The 25,596-nt window shown below is 29.5% G+C and overlaps 1 protein-coding gene and 1 long non-coding RNA gene across 4 annotated transcripts in view; one reads left to right on the forward strand and one right to left on the reverse strand.

The window, feature by feature from the left end:
- Nucleotides 1-292: 292 nt before the first annotated feature.
- scra (scraps) overlaps nucleotides 293-25,596 on the reverse strand; it is a 31,767-nt gene continuing 6,463 nt past the window's right edge. For all 3 annotated transcript variants that reach the window (XM_067048862.1, XM_067048861.1, XM_014415022.3), the window contains 22 exons: nucleotides 25,136-25,335; nucleotides 25,003-25,063; nucleotides 24,552-24,638; nucleotides 23,744-23,928; nucleotides 23,332-23,487; nucleotides 22,930-23,198; nucleotides 21,417-21,533; nucleotides 20,457-20,694; nucleotides 18,356-18,641; nucleotides 16,028-16,160; nucleotides 15,026-15,149; nucleotides 13,798-13,929; nucleotides 12,047-12,229; nucleotides 10,825-10,956; nucleotides 10,263-10,383; nucleotides 8,044-8,426; nucleotides 7,232-7,311; nucleotides 6,183-6,261; nucleotides 5,958-6,023; nucleotides 2,118-2,249; nucleotides 1,866-2,035; nucleotides 293-671 (listed from right to left, as the gene is read on the reverse strand). In XM_067048862.1, coding sequence (XP_066904963.1) covers nucleotides 560-671; nucleotides 1,866-2,035; nucleotides 2,118-2,249; nucleotides 5,958-6,023; nucleotides 6,183-6,261; nucleotides 7,232-7,311; nucleotides 8,044-8,426; nucleotides 10,263-10,383; nucleotides 10,825-10,956; nucleotides 12,047-12,229; nucleotides 13,798-13,929; nucleotides 15,026-15,149; nucleotides 16,028-16,160; nucleotides 18,356-18,641; nucleotides 20,457-20,694; nucleotides 21,417-21,533; nucleotides 22,930-23,198; nucleotides 23,332-23,487; nucleotides 23,744-23,928; nucleotides 24,552-24,638; nucleotides 25,003-25,063; nucleotides 25,136-25,153 — 3,264 coding nt within the window. In that variant the 5' untranslated portion in view covers nucleotides 25,154-25,335 and the 3' untranslated portion in view covers nucleotides 293-559. The remainder of the gene's footprint in view (nucleotides 672-1,865; nucleotides 2,036-2,117; nucleotides 2,250-5,957; nucleotides 6,024-6,182; nucleotides 6,262-7,231; nucleotides 7,312-8,043; nucleotides 8,427-10,262; nucleotides 10,384-10,824; nucleotides 10,957-12,046; nucleotides 12,230-13,797; nucleotides 13,930-15,025; nucleotides 15,150-16,027; nucleotides 16,161-18,355; nucleotides 18,642-20,456; nucleotides 20,695-21,416; nucleotides 21,534-22,929; nucleotides 23,199-23,331; nucleotides 23,488-23,743; nucleotides 23,929-24,551; nucleotides 24,639-25,002; nucleotides 25,064-25,135; nucleotides 25,336-25,596) is intronic.
- On the forward strand, nucleotides 9,113-20,590 carry LOC136796116 (uncharacterized). Its single transcript, XR_010843815.1, has 5 exons — nucleotides 9,113-9,207; nucleotides 9,290-9,393; nucleotides 9,462-9,609; nucleotides 16,062-16,171; nucleotides 20,465-20,590. It is a non-coding gene; the product is annotated as an uncharacterized lncRNA (long non-coding RNA).

Genomic DNA, 25,596 nt, shown 5'->3' on the forward strand with positions numbered 1-25,596 from the left:
TACATAAATTGCCAAAATTTATCTCCCAAAAGTTCAGATTCACAAACCTTAACAAACTCATATAGCTCTTATTTTGGATATCTAAAACGGATAGAAATAATTTCCAGCTTTGTATGATCGGAATCCCAGCATTTTTTTTGTCTAATTTTACTGGGGTATCTTGAGCATACACAATTGATTTAGGAATGGTAAAAAAAATTAAGACTGAACTTTTTTTAAAATATATTATTTGAAAATTAATACAAATTTATAATTTATATTTACATATTATATAAAATTTGTAAAGAACAAATGTCATTAATAAATTTATTTACAATAAAAATATTAAAATGGAAAAAAATATATACACACAAATGAAATTAATTTTAAGTATACCATAGCATAGCTACTTCTGTCATGGATATTTTATTCTTCTTATTTTTTTTTTTTTTTACTTTTTATTTAAAGTTATCACCACCGCTAAAGGTTAGTTATTTCATGAAGACCATAATAAATATGATACATATACATATACATTTACACTTAAGAGATAATATGTCATGGTTATGCGATTTCTGTTTCAGACAGCTGTTGCACAGTTGACCTTCCATGTACGCAGGAGATGAAGCACTTTATTGATCTGTTTACACCAAGCCAAACGTTCTTCATGTGTATCAGCTGCTAACAAATGCCTGTAAGATAAAGAACATAATGAAAAACTTATTTAAAATCTCTTGCAACATTTAATATTGACAGTATTAGTAATAATACATAGATAATAATAACTGTACATGATTAAAAATACCATCAAATGAAAGCTCTTATTATTATGATTAATCTAACTGGAAAAAAAAAAATGATTTCAATCTACTTTATGCATCCCAAATAAGAGCAATATATGTTTGCTATGGTTTGCCAACTAAGCTGAACTTTTAGGTTCAGAGGTAAATACTCGGAAAAAGTATATCGTACATTGCTAACAGTTCCACCAACAAGTGTAGATGCTGAAAGAGCTCTTTCGAAAGCTGGTAATTTTTATACAAAATTACATTCCAGACTTAATGACAGTACAACTGATGCATTATGTTTTTTAAGATCACATTTCAAAAATTTGTTATTGTGCCATAGATCGATATTTACTCTTTCTAATAAAACTGGCAAATAAAACAAAAAAAAAACACTATTTTTTTTCATTTTCTGAAATTCCTACAACCAGTATTCCGGTATTAACATCTAAAAAAATACCAAACACCAGTATAGAACTTTTCATCCGATATCACAATCCCAATACATAAGTTATGTGTCACATAAGAACAATATTGGATTTTCATTTTTATAATAATAAAGTTTATATTATTGTTATAGGCTTCAGTTGCAAGCCTACCTTCTACGCCACAACCCCTGATGAAGACCTGAAACTCAGGTCGAAACGTCGGCATATAATAAATAAATATGGTTTTGTTTATTTATGTTGTTCTTTGCTGACCGCACCCCCCGACAAACTTCTCCAATCAGTAAAGTTTATATGTAAAGGAATAGATCTCTAAACATAGATCTATATAATTTTATTGGTATAATAAAATAATGTTTTCTAATAATACAACATTATTTGTATTCAACTAAGTATTTTAACCAATCACAATTATGAACCATATTTGTTTGAATACAAGATGACCTATTTTTAAAATCATTTTCAGGGGACTATATGGGGGAATAAAACTTAAGGACTACCAGTAGTAAGGAACCAATTTTCATATTTAATATTTAATGAAAAACAAAAATCTAGACCTTCATTAGAGCATATACTGTACAAGAAAATCTTGAACTCTGAAATAAAGTTCATATGGCACATAAGGTAGGTAGGTATAGAATCCATAATTTCTTACCTGTGAACTGTGATGTCTCCTCTCCTTTTGACAACAAGTGATTCCTGTAGATTAGAACCCCTCAGCTGTGACTCAAGCAGGATGGTGTGAGGTCGGGCACAGACATCTCTGGGTGCAAGAGCAGCTTCCACAGTTGACACACCTGACAAATCGATTGTATCGATGGCCACCTTAACAACAATGGTAATATAATATATTTTCATCAAATATTATTTGTTCATATTATTATTAATACTTAAACAAAATCCTCACCTTCCCATCCAAAAACTGTTCAGGGTAAGTCCAGAATGCCAAACATGAGCCTTTGAGTTGGCACCAACGCCTTTTCCATGCACCAAATCCACCAACATCCTCAAAAACTGTCAGAAAGCCAGTATGTTCTATCTATAAAAACAAATGCATTGAAATCTATTGCACACCTACCTAAATACAATAATAAGTAACAAGAATCTGAAAATAAATTTGTTCCTTTGAATTTAGGTTTAAGGAATATAAAAAACCCAATTTTGATGAAATTTTTAGGAATTGTGAGGGTTGGTACTCAGATGTTCTAATTTCAAAAAATTCCACCCATTACCCTCTACACAAATGTCTTTTCTTTGACACACCTACATTACAAATACAAATTGTTTGATTTAATCCAAATTTGAGGTGATTAGAGTAGACATGATATAGAATCAATTTTATCCAATGCAATCCTTATTTTCATTTATGCATGCACAAATGTATATTTTCCTTGATACACCTATAATTCTAAAATGGCTATTCATATTTAGCACAAAGTTGAAGGAACATTGGATTTTTTTGCTGTCATTGTCTAGTCAATTTTATATTATTTCATTAACTACTTTCACTTACCGACATGAAAAACTTTTGACACTAAAAAATTTTTTTTTAACGTTAATTAAAAAAAACAAAACATTTCCTTGCCACACCTATATTTGCAGAAAAGTTGTGGATTAGTTCTTGACATTCAATGTTGACAATTATGTTTAAAAAAATGGCCCATCCACTTCAGTCCAGAGGTGGGTATTGGGGTCAAATGGGTCACCTATGCTTTGAAAAAGGCTCATCCACTTCAGTCCAGAGGTGGGTATTGGGGTCAAATGGGTCACCTATGCTTTGAAAAAGGCTTATTCCATACATTTTATTCTCAAATCACACATCATTTGCCTTGAAATATAGATAATTTATGCACCCAATAGAAATTTGCAGAAAAAACATGATTTCCAAGAAATTAAATTTTCAGAAAATTAATGAATAAATATCAGAAATAGTGAGGCAGCTGTATTGACCTATGTACTTGATGATATACTTTTAATTAAATGAGCCAGGCATGTTACATCACTGTAAAGAACTATAGGAAATATAACAATCTCAGTAAGGTTAGTTCCTAATAACACCTTACTGGGCAAAATGGTTAATTTAAAAAAAAAAGGAATGTTTCCACCATAATTTTATTTGATCTTAAATTTTGTTTCCACTTTACCTAGGGTAAGGGAAGCTTTGTATTCATGACGGAAATGAAAAATATGTGCAACGGGCATAACTACTGCCATGTAAAGGGGTTACAAGTGAGGTTATAATAAAAGTGTATAAATAGTGATAAAAGGGAAATAATTTGATTGTGATTTTTAATGTAATTTTGACATATTAGATATTAATGTTTGACCTGGGCAGAATGGCCTGTATGGAGTTTTTTTAAATGGTTGGATAATATGTCTCATAGTAATTTGAGATTGTCCCTGAAGATGGCCGAATTGGCCGAAACGTTGGACGTGTGAAGGAAATAAATGTTTTGAGACTATAATTTTGGATAGTGTTTTTGAATTATTTAGTAAACAATTACCAGTCTCAAGAAAGAAATTTAAAGATTATAAATTTAGAAAAATATTTAAAACTTTGGAAGAAATCAATTATTCAGCAGGGTCGGTTACAAAATTATTGCAGATTAAATGCATTTTTGAATTTTCAAATAAAAATCTTCGTCGGTTTGACCGCAGAATGGACTTGTACTGCCTAAAAGATCTTTCAACATCTACTGATGTTATAGAGGCATACTTAAATGAAGCTATTTACATTGCATCTAGTTCGGTATTCTGCATCACCTGGGCGGCTATGTCATCATTTGTTCCTAGGAGAATGGCTCCAATGGACTGAATGATTTTATATCCTGAATTTGTTTTTAACACGTCCTGTTCTTTTTTCTTTATGACTTCTCTATTTTCACCACCTATATTTTCCAGTCTTTCTATTGGTTCGTTCACAGTCTTTAAATTTTGGGTCAGAGGAAGGTCCCTTTCTTCTAATTTTGTAATTGTGTTGGATAAAAATACCACATTTGCACTTATGCAAGCCAAATCAGTCTTTATCGAGTTAATTGTTAACAAGTTGTTTGCTTTCTCTACTGCAGTGGCGTCAACATTAAGTTTTAATATTATGTATTTAATTTTTTTCAAACTTTAAACAATAATATTGGGCTCCATGAAGCCAGGTGCCTCATCGTGTTATCACGTGTTCCGGTCAGGATGTCATGGTGAGGAAGTCAGGATGTGTTTCTTTAAAAATAGTGATACGGCTGGGAGTCTTCAAAATTTTTTTTTTTACTGTGGACACAAGCTTGTCTACATTTGGACATGAAATGCATGTGCCAGGCACGTCAAATGAACTATCTTAGGATAAAGATAGTCAAAAGAACTGCTAAAGAACTTTAAGGGAATTACCAGCTTTATTCATGTAAGGTGCCGCGTCTGATAAAAACAACAAAACTTTACCATGAGTGATGCCCAGAGGCCAAAGAACAGTCATAGATTGGTTGACAAATCTTGCAATCGTTTCATGGTTACATTTTTCGAGGATTTAACAATTCAGCAAATAGGGTTTTGAAGGTGCTTCAACATTTAGACTGCCAACGATTATGTTTGCGATATAACGCCCTTCCATATCTGTAGTCTCGTCCACAGAAATCCAAATCGGCCCATCCGAAATTGCTTTTCGAATTTCCGTTAGGGTCTCCTCGTATATAATTCTCAAATCATTTTTTCTTAAAGTGCTTTCATTTGGCATTACTCGGCATGTGTATTTCTCAAGAAAGGTTTTTAAGTACGGATTGCTAATTTTGTAGATAGGAATGTCTGCTCTGACAAATGCTTGGCACAAATCTTAATACATAGAATTGGTACCTGTGGAAACTGAGGAGGAAAGAAAGAAACAGAGAAATGGATTGAAGAGTAAACCAACAAATTCTAGGAAAATGCTACAGGAATAAGACCCTTGCTCTTTTTAATTGATTCTGAGGAATTCTCGATGTAATTCTGTGTGAAAATTTATTATTGCCACTGCATTTAATTTGGGTTCAAAGATGAAGACAGAATTTTTATGCACTATTTATGATAAATGATAAATTTCACCTTTAAGTATCTTGCGTTCTCTTAAATTTTATGTAGTTGCTGCGAAAAATGAATTTAAGATTGAACAAATAATTTAAGGAAATATGTGATTCAGGACAGAATATCTAAAAATATGTTAAAAATAACAAATATTTCAGAAAATATGTAAAAAAAGGCCAAATATTTAAAAATATATAAAATAAAAATGGCTTCTTTTGCCCAGAAATGTCTTGAAACATCTTTAGTTAGTAAGGAATCGCAGATATCATGGTCAGGTAAAAATATGTGAAAACATAAAAATCCTATCCCTAATCATAACATATACCTTATAGGAAATCCATTAGATTTTAACCTTTTATTTAACAAGAAAGAAAACATTTAGTACTGTAGAACAGTTATATTGGAATCACAGCTGCTGCTTTACTCTAAATGTGATGATTTAAATAGCTTGAAATCCTTTTATCCTTGAAATACTTAATTGAACTAAACTATTTATTTTATTAGAACCTTAGTAATTGTATGTTATTACCAAGGCAACAACTTATACATTTTTGAGGATTAGAAGTTTCGAGTAAATCCTTCTTCCAAATAAAAAGCACATTATATATGACCAGAATAACTACATTAAACATATTTATTATAATACATTTTTAAATAATTAGTTAACTTAGTTCATGAAGAGTATAAAATAAATTGAGCTGACCTGACTTTGCATTGAAGAAGTCATAGATATCTCAATACTCCCTTCAAGTGGGCATGTATAAGGTACCTGAAAACAGCAAGTAGATAGAAAATAATTTAAAAACCAATTCACATTTACATATAATAGTTCATTAAATTAATAATTTATTAGTTATTTATATTTATATACAATTAAATATTTATTTATATATACAATATTTATTAGTTAAATATTGCTACATTTTACCTTGCTGAGGGAGAAAGAATTTCTATTCAATTCACGCAATGAGAACACTGCAAATCCCCACAGCTGAAAAGCTGAAGATCTAAAACAATTGCAATAACAATATATTTTTAAGTAAAAAGAATTGTTAACATTGTATCAAATAAAAAGTGTACCAGGGATAAAAAAAAAATATTTTTAGTTTTTGAGATACTGAATATGAATCTGAAGCTGCTTAACAATTATTTTTTTTTGGTTTATTATTTGACCAAGTGAGCATTTAATGTAAGGTAATCCTTTAATAAAACAAAAGAGGAAAAAATGATCTACAATTTATAATCTTATCTTTTTTTTTTTAATGGTACACAATATGCAGGGTTTTTATGCAATGTGGTTTTTAAATATCAATGAAAACACATTTTTCTTTTTATTATTTCAGATTATTAGGCATTTTAGATTAATTTGTAATGACACTACTAATATATTATAATCAGTTTTATGTCATATAATCATAAGAGATTTGCAGGGCAAATATGATTGTAGTAAAAAAATGTTGAGAAGAAATCTTCCCACTATAACGTTTACCACACTAAATTATATTAATTTTTCTGATTGTTATATTTTCAGGAAAAAGTAAATTATTTACAACATTTATTAGAAAATATCAGGTGATGTTTTAAGTTTGCTTCTTTTTTTTTTACTTGAAGCATATTATTAGTAATCCAACTTATAATCAAAAAACTTTTGATTTGCTGCCATTATCGGCATAAGAAACATAATGGACATGAAATGGTCATAAATTTATTTCAGGACTTAAAAATATGATGTAAGAGAGTAGTTCTAATGTAGGTGATGAAAACTAATCATTTCAACTAAGTTATGACCTAATTGATTATTCACTGTTTGAATAAAAGAAAACTTTAAAATGTACAAATAAATTCAAAACATTGCCTAATGTTATCAAATAAATCAAATGAAACTGAAAAGGTTGTACTTTTTTCATGAAATTATAACAATTGAAATATTTTTTTAATATTTTTTAAAATTTACAAATGAATAAGGTAAATAATTACCTGACAGCATTTGGCCCTGCAGGAGATTCAACAGGTATAAACTTGTCCTTAGCCTTCTTAGCAGCAGAACGATTTTTATCCTAGATAAAATATTATATGTAATGAAACTAGAATATTATGTTTTTACTTGAATATGAACATATTTCAATTTAACAAATACGCCTATTATTCATAATATCAACATTTAATGGAAGTATCGAGAAAATATATATGCACTTATATTACTGCATACTTATATATAGTAATAAGTATATTAATCTAAAGTGCAGCCATGTTCTTTCTGTGAATTCAGTGATTGCTTTGATGGGTCTTATATGAGAATGGCTACCATTTTGGAGCTTTAAGAGGTTATTATTGTTCCATGAAAAAAGTGAGTAGTTCGTTTTAAGCATATTTTAATGAATATTTGGTATTTAGGGAAAAAAAGTATTATCAATTGCAAATTTAAAAGCTTTTTAAGTTCATGAAAGGGTCTTAAAAAACTGTAAAGAAAATGTGTGTGTGTAGTACTCACACATACTCCAAATAGAATCATTACAGACAGATGATAGAATCAAACTACTAGTTGGACCAAGGTGTCTATTGAACAGAATTTTTTCAAAGTCTGAACAGATCCAGTAAAATAAGATACAAACTGGAATTAGTAGTAGATCTCATAGCAATAATAAACAAGGCAGTGAAGTCTGATAAAAAATCACAAGATAGATATAGTCTGAATATATCAATAGATAATGATGGAATAGTTCAAATAGTTAAGTCATTTAGAATTATTATGAATACATTACATTCAATAAAAATTAAAAATTACCAACCTTTTTGCTAGGAGTAGTCCTATGCTTGTAGTCTGGGGCAAGCTCTGTCTGATGCTGAGCAATGAAACCATATACTTCAACCGAAACGGTAAAGTCAGAATAGAGGTCAACAAGATTCAGCATCTTCTGGAAAGAGATACGACCATTCCTGATGGATGCTTTATCCAAAGTCACAACCTCTGTCTGCAGAACAACATAGCCAGAACGGATTAAGCAAACTAAGTGCACCGATGATTGATCTCTTGAAGGCATGCATGTCTTCAAGGGCACACTGATTGACTGAATATTGATGTCCCCACGGTCCAGTTCACAGTCTCCAGAGCGTAACCGTTTCTCAATCCTCAAACGTTCTATCTCTTGTTTTAAGGAAGTCCAACGAGCACCTATAAATATAAGCATTAAGCATTACCATAATATAAATAATTTCTAAAATTATTATACACTGGAATTAACAATGATAAAAACTATAATATAAATTGAATAATAAAACTAATAAAAAAAAAAATATTTGAGATTTTTAGTAGTTAAATGTGTGTTAAATTAAGAATTATTTCCTTAATTTAGCTTGTTGAAATGATAAAACATTTAACATGGTAGAAATAGGTCGGCTAAATTTAGAATGATGCCATGCAATAGACCTGCTGAGCTACAGTTCTTGTTCTTTTAGTTTTGGACGTTTATAAAACTCTACTAAAGTAATGGATAAAAATAATGAAATTCTGGAGGGAAAGGCTACAAATTTGCTTCAGATAAAAATCTGCTAGGAGCTCCTCTGTGTTTACCATGTAATATGGACTTTAAATTAGGCTGCTCACAATCCTATACTTATAACATTTCGCATGTCAAAACTTTGAATAACCCTATTATTTATGTAAAATAGAAAATTTTAAGCTGAAGGAGAGGAAAAATATTTATCTCTCAATTTTAAGGCATATTAAATATAGGCCTTAAAAAATACGATGTATAAAATGATAGTGGAGGAAAGAGGCAGACATTTGAATAAGTAAAGGAAAGGGTAAGGAAGGTGGGAACAATAGTATTGATTTTAAACTGTTTCACAAACATGTCTGTACTTTTTAAGTAAATATTTACTTTGTATTACTGCAATACCACAACTTGAATATGAACTGTACATTAATTACAATATTTTATGTTTTGCTGAGAGTAAGTACAAATTATAAAAAAGAATACATGAAAAAATATAATTTCATCAGACATCTTGCAAACCTCCAATATTGTGTTCTAGGGGTTATGGAATGGAAATAAAGATGCGTTTATGATACATAATGATTATGGTAGGGGATGAATCAAAGAGGGTTAGCTTATATTAGTTCAATTAGTTCTCTACAGGTGAGTACAACTAACTCATTTTGACTAGGCTCACCCAATTTCCTGAGTTTAACTTAGTTTAGATGTAGGTCAACACATCTATCTTTGTGGTTGTATGGTTTAACTTTATGAAGGGAAATCTTCTAACACGTAAAAACATTGGCAACTGAGTGAGCGATGCTATACTAATAACAAACTTGGTTTAGCTCTTGTTGAGCAAGCAGCTTAAAAAAAAAGGTAAATATTTTTTTGTATTGATTTTTTTAAAAATCATTTTGTGCTTAAGGTAATCCATTTATGGTTGAATTCCAATTGAGGTTTTTCTTTCAACAATAAATTAAGTTCCTTCACATTTTTGCCAATCAGAATGATTAATACAGAATTTTAATATGAAGAAGAAACCAACAGATATCAGCCTGTACTAAAAATAATTAGCAGTTGAGAGCTAAGATAGTCTTCAATTTAAGCTAATGATAATCCATAAATAAAACCATAACTTTTTCCAATCAAAGCCAACAGCCTAACTGCGTACGAAAAGTGTTGCATTTTCCTGACTCAATCAAAATCAACCTCATAACAGAAATACAATTTTTATGAAGAATTAACTATTTTTGACTAATATTATTTTATCACCACTAAGAAATTTTGTTTTATTTTGAACAAAACATAGTGTCACTCATTTGAAGTAACTAATGTACACTTAATTAGAATATTTTGGAAATTTTACAATTTGAAGCTAAATTTTTAGTAACTAAATCCATATTATGTTGGTTAATACATTAATAAGTTCTAATGATCAAATTAATCTATTTATAATCTTTGAGCTCCTTATTTCCAAGATGTATAATAATTTAAATAAATTAATTAATAAATGATAAGTTATCACTTACTGGCAACTAAGAGCAGCTTTTGAGCCTCTACCTCTGCAGTTGAACCCATGAACCCAGGTGTTGACAAACACAAATTCAGTGCCTTACTAGCTTGAGAGACGGTCTCAATTTGCCTCTGCAACTGTGATACATACTTATTTTAAATTGAATCTTAAATAAATCATATTAATAATTAAATATTTAGGCTGGTTCTCAAATTATTTTATTCCATCATAATTAAATACAGTTTGTTCTTCTTAAGCTATATTGAAATTTTAATCTGCCTTCAGTTATTTTCAAAAGTTTAAGCCCATATCTGGTGAGCAGAATTGAGCTGAGCCATACCAAAATATTAATGCACAAAAGTGATAAGAACCGTGCAATAACGAGCAAGATTTTTTTTAGGACCCTTTTTTTTATTTGACCCTTGTTAATAAGATCCAGTATGATAAAGGAATGACTGATTGTAATAAATATTAATGATGATCGGTTATGTTCAACATTAGTCTATTTTTTCAAATAAGTAGATTGAGCACTACAAGTTAATCAGGAGTGTAAACATACTACACACAAACATATATACCTCAATAGTAAGTTCCTTGATCTTTTCTTGAACCAATTTTTCTTCAGATTTAGGAGACAATTTGCTACAATTCGGCTCTTCATCCAAAATAACTTCTTCTCTTCTTATCTCCTTCCTGATAGGCGTCAATAACTGTGAGAAAGGAAGCCACAAATAAAACAAGACCGTCATAAGCAGAAATTAAATAAACACATTTAAAAGTACATAGACAAGTGATAATAATGAATATAAATTTATGAACTAACTAAAGGAAATTAATATAATATTATATTCAAATATTAGTGAACAATTAGAAGCTTAACAGTTTTGGCAACATGATTCCTAACTTCAATAAAATAATCACAATCTTTCTACCTCAAATTGTGGTTTTAACATTAGTGGTCCAAGCATTGAGAAATCGGGGTAGTGAAGAATTCCTTATGGTTGTAATGACCTACCTTAATGAAGGATTGTAAAAAGCAACAGTTTTATTGTAATGTAACTCAATTAAATGAAGGATTGTAAAACACAAGTGAGCTTTATAGGCCCCTTTGCTACAAGCTCCCTGATGAAGACCTGAAACCCAGGTCGAAATGTTGGCATAAATAAATAATGTTTTGTCTATTTATGTTCTTTTTGCTGACCACACCCTCCCGACCATCTTCTCCAATTAAAGATATCTTATTATCTCCATTAACTCCTAGCTAGTGGTGTACATAGGGCACATAGAAGTGAATTCCATTCTGTTCTTCTACTTGTTTGCTTTGTCCTATATTTAATTAGTCTGATCAAACTATTTATTAAAATTTAGTAACTATAACCTGAACAGTTCTATTTTTTTTTTTTGTTTTTGTCAATTCCGCATTTCTCAGAAAATCTACTTTTAAATCTATTTAGTTACCTGCCATTTTAAGATAACCACAGAGTCTATACATTTTCTTATGGGTTGAAATGAAAACTAATTGTATTTTCTTCTACTCATTCTGTATCATCATACAGTTGGAAAGGGTTCAAAATCAATTAATAGTATTATTTTGTTTTCAAAGCTTCAACTGTTAAGTTGGTTGTAAACCCATCCCACCATATCCAGAAGTTTAATAAGTTTCATCTAAATTGTTCTGGGGTTTAACTTAAAAAAGTGAAACAACAAGACATATATAAATATTCTTTATTTATGAACATTTGGATAATCAAAAAGAATGTAATGAACCTAAAAAAAATTAAAGAGCATAAAAGTACATACTTGTTGTTGTCGCTGTTTTCTGTAAAGCGAAACACTATACATTAGGGGAGTCTTAGGTTCATTAGCTTCTGAACTGTTTTCAGATTGGTACCTTGCCTGGAGGTTTTCAGCATCTGAGAATTCAAAGCTGGTAGTTGAACATGTTTCAGAGTTTGTAGAAAGTTGTAGAGAGTTTGTGTCCAGCTAAAACATAAGTGTAAAGAAATTAAAATATATGCTCATTAGAATTTATCAATAGTAAATAAACCTTGTTGTGTAATTCAATATTTTACTTAACAAAGTAATTACCAAATAGACAATTGAATAGAATGAACACAATTAAGCAAACAATTGTTCTTCAATTATTAAAACTTCATAATCATACCACTGGAGCCCAGAGAAAAATATTGCTACTCCCAAGAAATCATAAAAAATTTTAATTATTAATACAAAAGAACATAAATCTACACAGATTTTATCCCCTGAGGAATACACAGGTAGAATATATTGCAATATAACCTGGTTTAGCATAATAAAACTCAAGGTTGGAAGATGAGACAAGGAAAATGGGACTCTGTGTTAACAAAGGCAAAACCAATATCCTTGGTTTAAGGAAGAAGATAATTCATCCTACACAGCACTTGTCATGAAAAACCACAATTTTCAAACTGTGTCATGCTCTGCCTACATCAGATTCAAAATTAATGATACCCATAACGAAGATGACGAGATAGCACCTATAATAATGACTGCAAGTAGAGATTAATTTTCTCCTGCGAGTCTTCTAAAAGTAAACTATTGAATCGTACAAATGCATGTAAAACATGGACCCTTATGAAGGCATGTGCATAACGAATAGATCAGGTCCAAAGGAAAATTCTAAGGAGGAAGGTGTTCCCTTCTAAAGAACAACATGGAAGTCTACTCAATGTATTAAGGATTAAAACTAAATGATAATAATTTCAGCTTTCAAACCAATCGTTGACAATGTTCTCTGGTTACGATTGCCATGGTAAGATAAAAACACTGGCAATAACTGCATAGACAAAAGGGATTATGGGGAAAAACAAAAACACGAGCGATATGTTCAGACGAGTGGGCTTTGGTTTTATGAAGGGGAATCTTCAGCACGTCCTGGATAGGAGAGTTGTGGTATTACATCGTTAGAGATTATATCTCTATAATTCTGGTGATATGGTGACCGGAAAGGAACTATCTGACAACCTTGTGTTCTACCAGGAGTACACCCAAAGACTACGTGGGGTTCGAACTAAATTTTTTTTTTAATATCACTTTTATATTCCTATGTGCAGTAATGTAAATAATAGTTGATAAGATTAATCATTTAAGTTGAAGTTAAGTCAACCTATAAGTTCTCATTGTTTTATTAATTGATATGAATTCTTTTCTTTCCTTTTTCATTCTGTGTATATATATTTCTTCTTATCATTAAACTTTTGTACATATATTTCTTCTGTTTATTCTTATGCATGTACACTGCTTTCAACTTGTTAATTTTACCAATTTTTTTTTTGGTATGTTTACTTAATATTTCGATAATTCAACAGGTGGAAGGTAATACCCCTAGGTTTTCTGTTATATAAAATATATAACTAAGGATAGATCAAAATTTGCGGTTATATTCTCTCTCATAATGTTCTGCTTATCTGCATCCATAAATCACCCTAGTTAACATACCATAAAGACAACAAATAAAAATAATGGAGGTCTTCACAACCAAGTTAAAATAAGATTCCATAAGAAAGAGTTACCTTGTAGGTGGTAGAGTCCCTTGTTCTTTTAGGAGAAGGTGAACCAAGTGCTTCATCAAGCAAATCATCCATTTCTTTGAGGATTTTCGACTCATTTTCTGATGAACTTGATTCCAATGATTGCGAAGGACGCTGTAAAAATAATAACCATTCAAGATAGGAAAATATAAGCTACTAAAAAGATAAGATAGAATTCAGTTATTTAATTTCATAAATATACAATCTAAATTCTCAAAAGATTTTCCAAAAGAATTCATTGTATTCGCACATTATTAGTCAATACATATCACATGTACAGGAGTGATAATGGTATCAGTTTTGAAGTCAGAGACGAAAATTTTGCAGAAACCTTAGGTTTGTATCAGTTTAATGCATTAGTTGATTACCACAACTTCAATTATTTAGATTCAGTAACATTTGTACACATAAAGTTTTACTTAGTAAACTATTAGTAGAAAAAATTAAAACTCATACAATTACATTTGATCCCATGGCAACCGCGAGAGATTATCACTAGAATAAGCATGGGTGGTGGGTGGCACTTAAAGTGATATCTCAAAAACAATACATTTTAGGACAAAATTAAACCTGTGTAAAGGGTTTGCTGGTGTGGTAGTATAATCACAAGCCATTATGTCTGCGTACAAATCTTTACCATCTTAACTCTATCCACCAACTTATCACTGTCAACATTTTGAAACCAACTATTTGTAAATCAGTTTTATTAGATAATGAAACAAAAGTAAGAACTGTGAGTGCGATTTGATGGTGCTCTTTGTAATTCTTTTTAATAAAGTGTGACATGGCATTTCGTTTTAAATTAATTTAATTTTGAACTTAAAAGCAATTAAAACTTTAATAACTGGGGGGAGGGTTACCCTCTGTTATCCCAAAGGCAGACCAACCCCCATTTTAAAAATTATACAACAGTTCATTTAATTGTACTACTCGTTGCTTAAGTTGCATGACTGTAATTTACATGTATCCTGTTAGTTCAGATTATATTATTTTTTTCAATATAGTGTAATAAATATAAATATATTGTGGTTCCTTTTCTTTTCTAACTGTCAGATTTTTCAACTCACAGAGAGTAACAATCTGCTTTCATCACACTAATCAATTACATTGTTTGAGTATTTATCCTCCCCCCACTTAATTCAAAAACGTCTAACTGATAATCAAAGCCAAGAATATCGAAACCTAACAAAGAACAAAATAAACAGCATACCTTAAGATTTGTCCTAGAGGCTTGTCTCACTATTTCTTTACCAAAGCTTGACAGAGAACTATGGCTTGTCTCTAAGTTAGATGAGTCTGAGAAAGAAGTTACTCCTGGTTCATCTTCATCCATGCTAATGAGAACAATACATTTATAAACCATAATAAATTATATTTCTAATTTAACTTAATAAAACACTAAAGTTAAGTTCACCAGTTTTTAACAGGTCAACCTTTTTTAATTATTACTGGTTTGGTGCCAGCAGTTGTTAGTACCAAACTCATAATATCTAAAAACACAAAAAAAGGTTAGCCTATCAATAACTGGCAGTACAATATAATAACTGGTGTAATTATCCTATATTTAAAAATATTACTTTCAATAAAGAATACAAAGCAGCCTTAGTAACTTAATAATAACATAATTCATTGCCTGACATAACATGACTAAAATAAGTACTATGGTAATGATAGAGATAACTTACTTATATATTTTTATTAATAGAATGGCATGCAAGTACATTTTGGAATTTCTTCAGATAGAAAAGTGAAGTATATGAGAGAAAAATGAATACTACATAAACAGAGTTCCCATCAAAGAACAAGGACGAAAGATTTACAACTAATCTCTCAATTAGCTTAAGTACAGCTCATTAAACGTCATTCTGAGGATGGATAAATAAAGGGCAGCTAGGAAGCTGTACTATGATAAGCCAGAGAGGGATTAAGTCTAGGAAAAGATTTGAAGTGAGATGGCTTACTGTCGATAGGGATGAATTGGGAAACACAATTGAGCAGGTCAAGGACCACTAAATACATATGTTTTGCTAATAATGAATGAATATTCGTAACACAAATGATTTCATTCACTCACTGATCAAAAGTAGAGATTTTAAAAATAGTCTATTAATTTTTCTTCTTCTAAGTTTAGCAACAGAAACTGTGAGAAAAAGATGGGTGTAAGAAAAAGTAGTAAATAGATATATCAATAAATTATGTATAGATTTCTTACTATTCTTCATCAATTGTTTCTAAATCTGTTTCAGGCACTTCAGATTCAGCCTCAATGTCAGATATGGAAGGATAGAGACGACCCGGTTTTGGAGGTGATACTTTGATCTTCTTCACTTCTGGGTAATGTTGCCCTGTGAAAATGGTTAGGTTCATTTTTAAACAATTAAAAATAAAGCAAAAAACCTTTAAAATTTTAGATTAACTGATTTTAATTATTCAAAAGTTGAATGAACATGCAGCTTGGTAAATTAAAGGTTTAATTTTCTTAAGCCTTATTTACATCATTAATCACAAAAACTAACTGTAATAATGTTATATAACATTATTACCATTGAAAAATAAATAACATTTCAATGGAAGATTGTTGATTGGCTGAGTGTAATCAATAAAAAGAACATAGTCAGAGTACAGTAAATATAATTAAGATAGGTTGGAAGTTAAGGATTGTAAAAATAGTTACAGAGTCTACTGGAATAGGTAAGTTTGGTATACCTTATCTACTGATTGGTACACCAAACCTACCTATTCCGACAGACTCCCAAACTATTTCCCCCAACATCCTTATCAAAAAAATAAATAAAAATTAATATTGCTTAAGACCTACCATATCCATCAACCCCTTTCTCGTTCTGACCCTTAAAACCTCCAGACCCAGACCAACATAGAAAATATTAAACAGGTCTTACTTAACAACTTCGCACCTAAAATCCCATACAAACTCAGGTTATTAGCAACATTGATTTTTTGGGGATAAGAATGTTGAGGAAAATAGTTAAGGAATCTACTGGAATAGATAAGTTTGGTATACTTATCAGTGGATAGGGTATACCAAACCCATCTACTTCGGCAGACTCCATAACTATTTTTACTATCTTTAACAACCGACATACCTTAAGCCTTATTAAATAAACTACCTTACTTTTTCTTTTAATTTTGCTGTGTTGTAAATTTCAGAAGTTAACTTACATACCTATTATTCTCCCACATCTTTGATCTTTTTTATAAAAAAATTATCATAAAAATTTACAACGCATATGTTACATTTATATCTTTTATTTTTCCGAACTTCAACTTTATACTTATATTTATTGCTTTATAATTAATGTTTTTATATAAATTTACAACACCTTCATACCTCTATTAATTTAAGTATATTTTCTTTTTGTTCATTATATTATGTTCATTGTATCCCATAATTTTAATTTTATTGCATTTATTGTGTTAATAATATTATTGCATATATATATATATATATATATATATATATATAGGTTTCCCTCCTTAATATATATATTTACATATATTATCATTTAATGCCTACCTACATTTAATATTTACCTCTATTAATTTATAAATATTTTTCACTTTCAAATGTAATATCATTTGGTAACCGTTCAATTTCCACACTCCCCTACCCTGTTGATACCTTGGCATTCACCTAAAGCAATTCTTTCACTTTTCTTAATTTTAGAACGTGGGTGTCCTATTTTGGTTTATTATTTTCCCACTTTTTTCCAAATTGTTATTTTATTCCTATTTTCTGACTTTCAGTGCATACTGTATTTTTTTATTTCTCTTTTATCTACTGTTTTATTTGCTATTATTTCCATTTATGTTATATGTTTAATACTTTATTGCATTTCATGTATTATTTATACTTTTCACTACACATCTTATTTCTATCTTTTTTAATTGACTTTGTTCAATTTTATATAAATTTTCACATATTTTTAAGCCACACCTTAGTTTATTTTTATCTTGTGCTATCTTCTTCTTTAATGCTGTTACATAATTTTAGTCGTTTGTATCTTTTATTTTAGCCCTTCAAAGTGGGGCGAAACGTTGGCTCAAAATAAATAGTTTACTTACTATTTTAGTTATTTTGACCACACCTGGAACCCATTTATTATCAACATTGCAATCTTTATAATCAAAATATAATAAGTTCAAGTTTATAGTTTATTTATACAATGATAAGTAAAAGTTTCAATTGCATAAATAATAAGAATTTCTAAGGTTTAAGAGATTGATAAATTAAGTTTTTAACATAAGATAATGGTCTTTATTCAACACTTTTTACATGAGAATTAACCTCCTTATTTTCCACTTGCTCAGACTTTTTTTCTCTGTAAAACAGAGTTTAAGATAGCATATAATCACTCTAGGAAACATTATAGCAATTTATTCTTTTTAAAACTTGTGCTATCATAAAATTTAACTACTAAAAATACTGCATTTAATTCTGTATTTTCTTTAGCACATATGTATGTGGTGGAAAACAACCGTATAATATGTTTATATTTTTCAAACATTTCATTTCACTCACCTCCGGAGCGGTTAGTTTTTTCCTTAACACTGAGCACCCTAGGAAGTTGACAAGGAGGGCTCCTTTTTCCAACAGGAGAACTCACACCCATCTTGATCTGTGGAGGTGATGGAGTACGAGGAGGAGATAGTTCTTTCACAGAATAAGAATTCACAGGCAATGGAATTGGAGATGGTTCTTTTAAAGAAAACGAATTCACAGGCAACGGAGGAGGAGGTGGGATTTGTGGGTTAACTTCTGATTTTTGAATTTCTGGAACTTCAGTAATTTGTTCTTCTGTTAGGTTCTGGAAATAAGAAACCTCATTTAATGATAATTTGTAACAATAATTACCAACAAGATTGATAATATAATGACTGTTTGAGAGTGGTTTATTTTATTATTAACACAAACAATTTTGATCCAAATATACTCTCAACATTTATTTTCAGAAATTATCCAACGTTTAGGCCCTCAGGCCATTTTCAAGAAGACAACTTATATAAAAATTTTTGTTTTTGTATTAATTACATAATTTCCTCAACAACATATTAATATTTTTGAAAATACCTTAAATACAAATGTTATATTCTTTAAAACATTTTCTGCTGGCTAATTGCCCATGTCATATCTTTAAATTAAATTAAATATTAAAATAATATCATAACAGTTTCAAACAATATTTTTAAATTGATTATTTACTTACATAACTATTTTTATTTTAAATCTAAAACTTAAAATATTAGTATGTAGTTGAGGAAATAATTTAATTAATATAAAAACAAAAATTTTTATAGGTTGTCTCCTTAAAAATGGCCTGAGGGCCGAAACATTGGAGAATTTCTGAAAATAAATGTTGAGAGTATATTTGGATCAAAATTGTGTGTTAATAAGAAGATTGATAAATTTCTGAATGTTAAATGATAATTAAAAAAAAGAAGTCAGAAAATATTATGTTTATAAATAGTAATAATTAAGATCATTTTTATATACAGAAACATTTATTCTTGTTATTTAAAGTATGTAGATATAAACAAGTTATGCAAAAACTTAATTCAAAATACTTCATAACAAAATTATTTTAGAATAATACAACTGAAAAACAAATACATTTAGAGATCCAGCCCATTTTAATGGATTCTTTTTATCACTTTTTTAAATATCTTCACTGTACTTTAAATGTACATTAGTGAGGAGTGGGTAAAATGGCTTTACATTACATGTATAGTATTAGTGCAGTGCCCCACTAGATCATGATCTAGTTTTTAATGTTAATTCTTAGACACTTTCTCTATTGCAAACTAGTTATCTTTTCCCTTAAATGTTGAACTTTAGAACACAGGAACTTGACCATTTAGGGCCCAGGGTGTATTTTGTTTTTGGGATCCATAGTGGATTTGTTTCAGGGCCCAGGAACGATACAATTTTTTACAAGTTTTTGTGTAAATATATAGGAATAATGTTTTTCCACCTTCCCTCATTACATATGGCAAGTTGGATATGTTGCGATAGGTCAATGGCAAGGCATATACGCATGACAGTTTGACTTTGACTTTACTTGAACTACCAACTATCACACCAGACCTAGTAAATGCTCTCATGATGGCGACTATCAAACATTTATACTATAGTAGTGGCTGCAATAACTGAAACTACGATAGTTCACTGTCAAGGCATATAGTTAATATGCCAGTTGATTCACTGATACTACTTGGACTATCATGTCAGAACTAGTGTGATATTACAATCATGACTTCAATACTCATACAGTTGGTTATAACATTACTGATTCCTTCAGAGCGGATATTTTTGATTGGGAGAATTGGTAGCACTGATTAATACTGCTTCATTAGGTCTCAGCTATCAATTTATGATCATATTGTTCGCTCAAAAGGGACTTAGAACCCTCAATGGATCATAATTGAGGGTGTAAATAAGGAATCACTTTATGGTGTCATGATGGTATCCAATGGCCGACAATTTTTAATAAAACAATGTAATCAAAATATAATTATTGTATGATTGTTTTGTTTAAAATTTTTTTTTTAATGAATAAAAAGATAGGCAATTTCAATACTTAACAATGAAAGAATTCTAAAACATAAACAAATATTCTTCTAACTTTTGCAGTTGAAGAAGCCTTATTTCGGTCCCAACGATGTCTTAGAGCCTCTAACTCCTGAAATCTCTCGATCATTGCTTGTTTCACACTATCCTTCACAGTGACAGAGCTACTACTCTCTGGCCTGGCCTCTTGTGAAAATACTTTGGGCATTCGTTTAGGAGGGCTCAAATCACGTTTCTTAAAAAACTGCTGAGGTACAGGTAATGCTCCTTGATTTCTTTCAAATACTGCTTTCCTGTAAAATATAGACCTCTTTTTAATAATTAGGAAAGGAATAAGAATACTAATCAATTCTTGCATATCATTTAAGTAAGGCTATGCCATATTAAAAGAATTTTAAGTTTTAAGAAACTATATGCAGGGAAAAAATATAGAAAATTATATCAACAAAAGAAAAAATCTAAAATTTACAGAACTTCACAAGAAAATGATTTTTCTTCTCAGATCATGACTGGATTGAAATAATAACTATGAGTCATCAAAAACTTACATGACATTAATATATAATTCAGTAATATAATGGAATTGATAATGAATATCGCCTAAATCATGAAATTAGAGAAATACAATATTTATAAGTGATTGTAGTATTTTTCAAACAGTACAAGATAAAGAAATATGCTTTTTCAAAGAATAAGTTTAGCTGACTAATTTAGAAATATAATTAATTTTTATTACATAAATGACCCTGATTTGTCACATAATTCTATCAAGTCAATAATTAAAACAAATGTTTTATGTGTTATGATACAGGAATAAATAGTTAAAGCTTATAAAACAAAAAATATAAATAAATGAGTAAAAATAATTTTAAAAATAGGAAAAAATTATAGGAAATGAAATATATGATAAAAATAAAATAATATGTACTTAAAAAATAAAATAATATGTACTTAAAAAATAAAATAATATGCACTTAAAAAATAAAAAAATTCAATAAAATTTAAAATAAATTACTTTTCAGCAACTGATAACAAAGCAGGATCCACATTTGAGTTTCCAGTTTTTTTTGAAAGTGGAGAATCAGCTTCATATTGGGCAGCAAGCTCCAAAACCACTGAATGCTGAGGTGATCTAATAAATGTTAACACCATAATAAGGATTATTGAGTGAATCTTAGAAAACAATATAAAAAAAAAATTAAATCTTCAGTAATAAGATACAGTGACTAAGAACTTATCAAATAACACATTTTTAATTTTTACATGTTAAAAAAAATAATACCCATAAACCTCTGCTAACAGAAAATTTTGAAATATCCCATTATGAAAGTATAAAAATCTATACATCTATGCAACGGCCCTCCATTGCCCTTAAGGATGCTGAACAGACCAATGTTGTGGTAAACAGAATGCTGTGATATATGTTTATGTCTCTCAACAAGAATTTCGCCCCTCCAATAAAAATGTTTAAATTACAGGAATTAGAAACATTGTTTTGTGTATTGATTTTTCAAACATTTCGACAGTTGCTCTGTAGAAACAATATACAGTGGTTATGATAGATTACAATTCATTTCATTACATTGTACAGGAACCATATCTTAGTCATAAGTTGGAGTTTGTCGACATCCTTAATATATCAGAGGTTAGATTAAATATCTAAATAATGTATTTGAAAATCAGGATTTTTCTTGCTTTGATTAAGAGGGGAGAGGAAGTGTTGATTTAATTTTTTTTTTCATACAAAAACTGTGAGTTAATATGGAAGTAAGTGGAAAATTTGATCTTTAGATAAATCAAAATCAACGACTTTGGAAGCAATCGCTGATTACATGTTTTAACTTTTAACCTTATGGTTTATCATGAAACACTATCTCTCCGCCTTAAGTCAAATATGGTTAGTGAATTCATGATTACAGAAGTTTTTCTGTTAAATTTCTAGGATTTTCTGACTTTTTACACAATTAAAAAACTTTTCTGTTTGACTCTTTCCGGTCCTTTAACACACTGAGTTACAAAATTCCTTAATCATTGATGCAAGAATTAGTTTAGTATCACAGCACCTTCAATGTGTATTAAAAGTCAAATATGACACTACGTAATAATGAGTCTTACCATCTATTTATTTAATACAAATAATGTGTACAACTACATTGGACTTAAGTTATTATTTTGAATAATTTATTTATAATTCAATTACAGACAGTTAATATTGTCAAAAATATTTTTTACTAAAGTGTTCATGTATTATTAAATGATTTTATTTTTCTGAATTAGTAGCAGCAAATAATTACAATATTCTTTGTTTAATTTGATTCTGAACATACAAGAAATCTGTAAACTCTGACCATATTTTTAACAAAAATCATACAACAGTTTGATGTCTACATTGTACACTAGTCAATAACGAAATATTGTTAACAGGTTTGTAAGAAATAGCATGTACTATGTTATCTCCAATGTTAACCCACCTTAATGGATTCAAAATAATAAGGTTTTAAATACCATAATGTGCAGCAGTTAATTACCTTTCCCTAATGTGAGTAGCAACAGCTTGACCCAAAGAAAATTGTGACTGTGAAACAAGCTCCTTTGTTTCAGTTGATTTAACCTTTGGCTGAGGAAGTGATGTTTCTTCTGATTTATTAACATTTATCTTTCGGGGACTAGCGGAGCGAGGATGATTTACATTTTGTTGTTGTCTTTTAGTAGGACTTAAGCACTCCTTACTATCAGGAGAAACATAATTATAAACCAAATGCTCCTCAGAATCACACCTCTTGAATCCCTGCATTTCCTATAGTAAAAAGTAAACTATGCTATTAAATAATATAAGTAAATTTTTTACACTGATCATGAAACGTTATATCCCATTAAAAATAAATAAACAATGAAATTAGACATTATTATTTCAGAAATTAATTAATTACCAATGAACTAATAATCCTTCTGTCCCATGCAACTTTCTTTGGGGTCTGTCCTTGAACTGCTTGCTGTCCGTTTTGAATTTTAAGTGGAATTTGCACAGCATCATGCTTCACTGCTTTCGAACCTACCTTATTTCCAAATCTATCTACCCGTTCTTCCTGTAAAATAAAATTTTTAAATTCTGTTTTAGTAATTAAAGTTTACAACATAATTCAGGGATTATAAAACAATGTGATAGTTAAGAGTATTTAACATCTGAGAAGCCTATTAACAAAACTATGGAAGTGGATCAGACATGGATCTCCAGAAGCTTTTATCAATCTAATAGCAACAAAAGGGATAAATATGAATATCTTAAAACTTGAGAATGTGGTTGAACATAAATAAAAAACAGAAAACATAATGTCCTGATACCTGTTCTTTTTTGGGGGAAATATGCCGCATATCATCCTCCCAACTATTGATAGTATTGGCAAGTGCTTGGAGTCTTCTTGCTCTTCTTTCTGCATAAGGACTCTTATCACCAGAAGTGTTATCATCTTCATCTTCATCTTCCCAATTCTGTTCTGACTTATGAATTGGAGAGGAAATCTCTCCACCTACAAATTATATTCAATTTGAGCCAAGCCAATAATTTATTTTTTATTTTATAATAACTAGTAATTTAAAAGATTAAACTCAAATAATAACTAATGTTGTTTAGTGCTATTAAAAATTTAACAAACTATTACACAGAGCATTACAATTTAGAAAATAGAAATGAAATTCATTTAAATGAATATTGGTTATTATTTATACTCGGTTTAACTATTAGCAGCTCAAATACAATTTCTTAATTATTCAGAATGATAATCTCCTTTATTATATATTTCATGGATAGGGAAGCGAAAGTGGAATCAGCAATTTATTTCCTACTTTCATTAATTATTAAATTCTGTCATATATTATACCCAACCATTGTTTCTTACTGCTAAAAATTGGATACTGTAAACTATTTCAAATTAACAAAATTAAAGGTACTTTAGAGAAAGATTTTATGAAAATTCAGCATTCAAAATGGAATATTCTTACAAATGTCATATTATCTAAAGAAGATAAGATTTAATACATGATTGAGAATCTAAAAGTAAAGAATATATAACAGTAGTCTTGTCAAAACAAAATAAATGATTATTTCACAAAAGGAGCAATACCCTAAACTAGAATTAGAACTAATACATACCTCCATACAGCACACCTAATCTTTGAAGTCTCGTTTTAGTTTTATCCCGCAATAACGGGTGAGAATTTTCTTTTTCACATATGTCAACTAGAATAAAACAAAAACTCTTTAAAAAATATGAAAGTATTTAGAGTATACAACATATATGATACTATGTTTTAATTGTTACAAGACATAATTGTCAATTTAAAAAAAAAATAATTGACATACATTTGACCACTAAATACAGTAAGTCACTGAACGTTATCGATTTTCATGAATGTTTGACAAGATAAGATAAAATTTCATCTATGCATAGCTACTGAAATAAAAATTTTCTAAACTTCAAACATAAAAATCAATGTTCTGAACAGCACATCGAGAACAAAATATTGTACAAAAAATCAATCAAACTGATACAAATAGTAGGACTAAAATGAATATTAAGCAATTGAAATCAATAAATGCATACCATTGTGTTGCAAGTCAAAATCTTCTCGGTCCCTAACATTCTTCATTCTTTTAAGAGCAAGCTGTAATTAAAATGATAGAATGTGTCAAAGTGTACATACACAAAATCTAAAGTAGAAACATACTAAACAAACCTGAATATCGGATTCCATTGTGTACAAAACAATTAATTAAATTTTTATAGGCAGAATATAAATGACAAAACACACCGACGGGAAAACTATACGCATCAAACCGGTTCACAAAACAGACGCTTCAAATGAAATCGTTACTATGGCGCCATTAACACAATTTTAAACTGCGTCAAGAGCAAAAACCGTTAAAAGTGAAGCATCTGTAAATAACAATTATACAAATTGCATTATATACATATTATTATTAGATTATAAACCATAAAATTTTACATATTTTACTTATTATTTATTAACTTATATTTTTAAGTTCAAATTTTAGTAAGAAAAAATTTTAATCATGAGAAAAAATATCTAGTAGGCTTTAACATTGTAAGGTACGTTGAAGTAGTTGCATGTCCCTGGATCGCCACTTTTCGAATTTCGAGTTGAAACTTATACACGAATTAGTACCTAATTAGTAC

The sequence above is a fragment of the Halyomorpha halys genome, unplaced genomic scaffold (assembly GCF_000696795.3).
Source record: "Halyomorpha halys isolate HHAL.00 unplaced genomic scaffold, Hhal_1.1 Scaffold91.1, whole genome shotgun sequence".
In the NCBI taxonomy this organism is placed as follows: domain Eukaryota; kingdom Metazoa; phylum Arthropoda; class Insecta; order Hemiptera; family Pentatomidae; genus Halyomorpha; species Halyomorpha halys.